Below are 4,873 nucleotides of genomic sequence, written 5' to 3' on the forward strand. Positions count from 1 at the left end.
CAGTAACAACAGCAGCAGCAGCAACAACAACAGCAACAGAAGCAGCAGCAGCAGCAGCAGCAGCAACGAGGGTTAAGGGGAGAGACTTGAGTGTGTATGTCTCTCTAATTCATTTTTTTTGTTTTGTTTGTCTTCTGATATTGAAGATGAATATAAGTATATTTCTCTTTCCTTATCGGTGCTGCAGCATGCAGCGTAGACCATGTAATCTTTTTATATATTTTATATTATATTATTTATTTGTTTATTCTCTGCTTTCTTATGCATCAAGTGAAGAAAATAATGAAGACAAACACAAAACCCCTTCTCCTTCTCAACGTATAGATTTAGCTGTTATGCAGCTCGGAGTCTCAGACTTACTCGTAAGCAAACGAAAACTAATTATTTTATTTATTTTATTTATTTAATTTATTTTATTTTTTTGAGTTGTTTATATAATATTCATGTAGTGCTGTATTGTTATATATGTAGGGGTGTTTTACTTTTATTCTATTTGTGTTTTTTAATTATTTAAATTATATTTATATGATGTTGTTGTTGTGGCTGCTGTTTTCTTTGTTTTATTTTTGTTTATTATCTTGTTTTTATTTATGCTGTTCTTCTTCTTGCACCTTCTCTTTATTTTTTTATTTTTCTTGAGTCTGCTTGATGTTGCTGTTGTTGTCTTCTATCGATCCGTTTTGTATATTTTTGTTGTTATTTATTATATTTGTGTTTACTCTATTTCTTTTTTTATATATTTTTTAATTTCTTTTTGTTTGCTGCAGAGTTCATTAGGAAGTGCTGTTGTACAAATAGCACATGAAGCAGGGAGAAAAGAAACAATAATTGAAACAAACGATTTAACACATTTAGTTAAATGTATTGCAGTGGCGAAGGAAATACTTATTACAAAAAAAGGACATGATGCAACAAGACTTGTACATATCTGTTGCTGCTCCTGCTGCTGTTGCTGCTGCTCCTGTTGCTGCTGCTCTTGCTGCTGCTGCTGCTTTTTTGCTGCTCTTGCTGCTGCTCGTGCTGCTACTGCGCGCGCTGTTGATGCAAATAGAGTCATTGGTGTTGCTGCTGTTGATTCTGCTTCTGCTGCTGTTTGTAGTGCTGCTGCTAGCATCGTTAATGTTCTGTGCTATTACTGCTATTGCTTCTGCAGCTGCTGCTGTTGCTGGAGTCACTGGCTTTTGCGGTTGTTGCTGCTGCTGCTGCTGAGTTGTGACCAGTTGTTGCTGTTTCTGCGGCTGCTGTCGTTCTTGCCTTTTAGAGCTATGTTCTTGCTGCTACACTATGATGGGATTTTGCTGCTGCTGCTGCTGCTGCTGCTGCTTCTGTACCTGCTGCTGCTCCTGTGCGTGTTAAACTCGATTGTCTCTGTAATATCCATACTCAGAATTTTGCCTTTCGGCGTTCTGCACTTCGTCTAACTTTATGCATGTTTTTCTGTTGATAATCCTTTTTATTTGCAGATGCATTCATTCGTTTCCCTATTTCGTTTCAGTGTTGTTTTTCGTAGATGCGTGCTTCCTTATTTTTTGCTTTTTCTTTTCAGTTTGCAGGGGCTGTGCTGCGGCATATGCATCGGATGTCGGGAGGGTGGAAAGCAGAGGAAATTGACGATCGATTGATAATTCGAAAGAATCCCAAAGGAAATAAAAGAGTAGAAAGAATAATTGTTTCCGTTGAAGGCCTCAATAAAGGTATTTTACTCATGAATTGCGCACTGCTTCCCCTCTGAAATTCACCCGTTTTCAGGTGTACAGGCACCTCAATGAAAGTTGAATTCAACTTTTTCTTGAAGTTCATGCTTCCTCTCTTTCAAGATTAATATATACCAAAATTATATATATACGTATATATAGTTTTTTATTATCATTCTCTTCATGCTGATCTTAATTTTTTGTTTGTTTTCCTTTTTTCTATTCTCCATCTTCAGAGGCTGTTGAAAAGTTTCCAATAGTGTTTGCGAGCGGTCCTGAGTTTTTTCAAGTTATTTTTATTATAATGGCGGTGATGAGAGGAGCGAACTTTGAACAAGACGAGAAAAAGCTTTTAGATCTACTACCTCTTATGTTGGCTTGGAGTGCAGTAGCAAGACAAGAAATAGCCTTTTATGCATTTGTTACCTTCCCCTTCAAATATATTCTCCCAGCTCTTGCGAGTTTATCCCCGTCGAAAGAACAAACAGACCACCTTGACGCACTCACCAAGGTAAGGTCTTATCCAAAGCCAAACCTACGACTTAGGGTTTAGGGTTTAGGGTTTAGGGTTTAAGGCATAGGTGATATGCGAGAGTCATACATTTCTGTTCGTTCTTCAATGCGCACATTCACGTTCTTCTTCTAACACCCTTCCCTGTTTTGGAGCAGCATTTAGCATATTTACTTAAACAAATGATGTTGTATGTGAATTGGTTGTTTATTTATTTATATTTCTGCTTGTTTGCTGCAGCTGCAAACAAAAGTGCATAAAGAATATCCAAATGTAGACAAGGAAGAAATTGAATTGCAGCTCGACCTTTCAAATTCAGTTGAAAAATCTGTCTTTGAAATCTTAAAGAAAAAAGGTATTCTAAATAATCAACATACAAATGCATGCAATATGCATGCATGCAATATGCATGCATGCAGTATGCATGCAATATGCATGCAATTGCAATAAATAAAGTGTAGATGGTTGTGTTCTTCTTTTTAAACCCTTTTTTGTTTAATTACATAATTTCAACAGCACAGCACCTACTACATGTGAATATATATATACATATATATGTAAAGGTTTTTATTATTAACTTTCTCTGTATCTGAATTAGTTGTCTGTATCTGCATGCACACAATTAATTACAAAATAAACTTTCAACTGCATGCATCTTATGCAGTCTATACTTTTCTGTCTTATTTAATGTAATTTACTGCTTAGTGGACATTATTTAAACCCTTAACCCTAAAACCCTGAAACCCTAAAACCAATAAAAAATAAGCATTAAACCCTAAACCCTAACCGTAAACCCTAAACGTTAAACCCTAAACCCTAAACTTTAAACCCTAAACCCCACACCCTATTCCATAGTAACCCTAAACCTAACCACCATGTGCTAAACGCCAAGCTCTGAACTGTAAACCCTAAACCCTAAACCCTAAGCCCTAATATGTGTTTGTTGTTTGTTTAAAAGGTATTTCTCTCGTGAACTATCACCGGCATGGGTCTTTCTTTTCTTCGATGTTGGAGAGCAAACAAACGCTATTGCGAGTGTTTGAGAAAGGAGAGAGAGGTGCTGAAGAGATTGCACAGTCTTTCATATACCGTTCAGTTAGTATTATATTTAATAATCATCATCATAAGAATAAGGATGAAAAAGACGAAAAAGAAGAGTTACATCGCTTCATGTCTCTTCAATTCTGGGAAGATGAAGAAATTGCTACAAAAGTAATGGAGGAGCTTCTTGCAAGAACAAATTATTATGTTTCTGCTTCACTCGCTCGTCTCTCTGTAAGAATATAACTTTATTCTTTTCTTCTTCTTTAAACTCTAAGCACCCTCGAAGCCTCCTGCTTAACTCATTTGCTCCGATGCACTACACTTAAGGGTTTAGGGTTTAGGGTTAAAGAAAGTATTTCAAAATGATTGTTTTCTGCGACCTGATGTCGATGTGGTGCTGTCTTGCAGAAGTCGCTGGGCAAAGATATTACACCTGCGGTATTTCTAATGGAGGGTTTAGGGTTTAGGGTTTAGGGTTTAGGGTTTGGTGTGGGTGGGGCCGTTGCTTTTGTTCTCCCTTTGTTGTGTTTGTCTATTTATCTTTATTAAACAAATACAGAAAATACAAACAGACGCTCCCAGCTGTTGACCATTCAGGGGATATTTAGGGTTTAGGGTTTAGGGTTTAGGGTTTAGGGTTTAGGGTTTAGGGTTTAGGGTTTGCTATGTCGCAGCAGCAGCAGCAGCGTAATTCTTTTCACGAATTACACTCGATTAATTCAAAACAATTATATATTTGCTTTTATTGCCGAAAATTAATATATTTTGTCTGTTTAAATGCGGTGTATGTGCAGGTGTTTCTGGAAGAAGTCACAGAGCAGTTTCAAACAGCAGAAAAAGTATTAAAAGCCCTCTTGACCTTCTTCTTAATAACATCAATCAATATACACTATAATAATAACATATTATATATGTATACATATATATATACATATATGTAGATATATATATCTACATATGTATATACATGTTATATATATAATGTATATAATATATCTATATTCATATATGCATATATGCATTTATATATATATATATATTATATAACACCGAAAAGAATAACGTTGGAGTAAATATTTCTTTTTTTGTTTCATGTTTACATCGGCTGCTTCTTTTCAACATGTTTTATGTTGAAGTGTAGTAAATACAGCATATTAGTTATTTAAAAAATAATTATTTTTAAAGAATTAAATTGATTATACACCCTCCGTACAAATCTTTTTTTTTGTTGAAATTCTGCAGGAAGCGAAGGCACTCTCAGATGAACATAAAGAGCGCATCGAGACATCTGTATGTTTTGAAAGAATTTATTTTGCTGCAGCATAAAACCTAGGGTTTAGGGTTTAGGGTTTAGGGTTTACTGTTTACGGTTTAGGGTCTATGGGTTATGGGTTGGGGTTTAGTGTTTACTGTTTACGGTTTAGGGTTTATGGTTTAGGGTTTACTGTTTAGCGTTTAGGGTTTACTGTTTAGGGTTTAGGGTTTAGGGTTTACTGTTTAAGATTTGTGGTTTAGGGTTTACAGTTTACGGTTTAGGGTTTAGGGTGTAGAATTTATGGTTTAGGCTTTAGGGTTTAGGGTTTAGGGTTTAGGGTTTAGGGTTTAGGGTTTGAGGCTATTGTTT

The 4,873-nt window shown here is 35.7% G+C and overlaps 1 protein-coding gene across 1 annotated transcript; it reads left to right on the forward strand.

Annotated features, from left to right (window-relative positions):
• Positions 1-335: 335 nt before the first annotated feature.
• EAH_00059860 (Trichohyalin, putative) lies at positions 336-2,898 on the forward strand (the record flags this gene model as incomplete). The annotated part of the gene is made up of 5 exons (XM_013397122.1): positions 336-362; positions 1,547-1,694; positions 1,931-2,205; positions 2,446-2,560; positions 2,870-2,898. The coding sequence occupies 5 exons, from the start codon at positions 336-338 to the stop codon at positions 2,896-2,898; spliced, it is 594 nt and encodes a 197-aa protein (XP_013252576.1).
• Positions 2,899-4,873: the final 1,975 nt, after the last annotated feature.

This window comes from Eimeria acervulina, genomic scaffold (assembly GCF_000499425.1).
Source record: "Eimeria acervulina Houghton genomic scaffold, Eah_scaff1445, whole genome shotgun sequence".
In the NCBI taxonomy this organism is placed as follows: domain Eukaryota; phylum Apicomplexa; class Conoidasida; order Eucoccidiorida; family Eimeriidae; genus Eimeria; species Eimeria acervulina.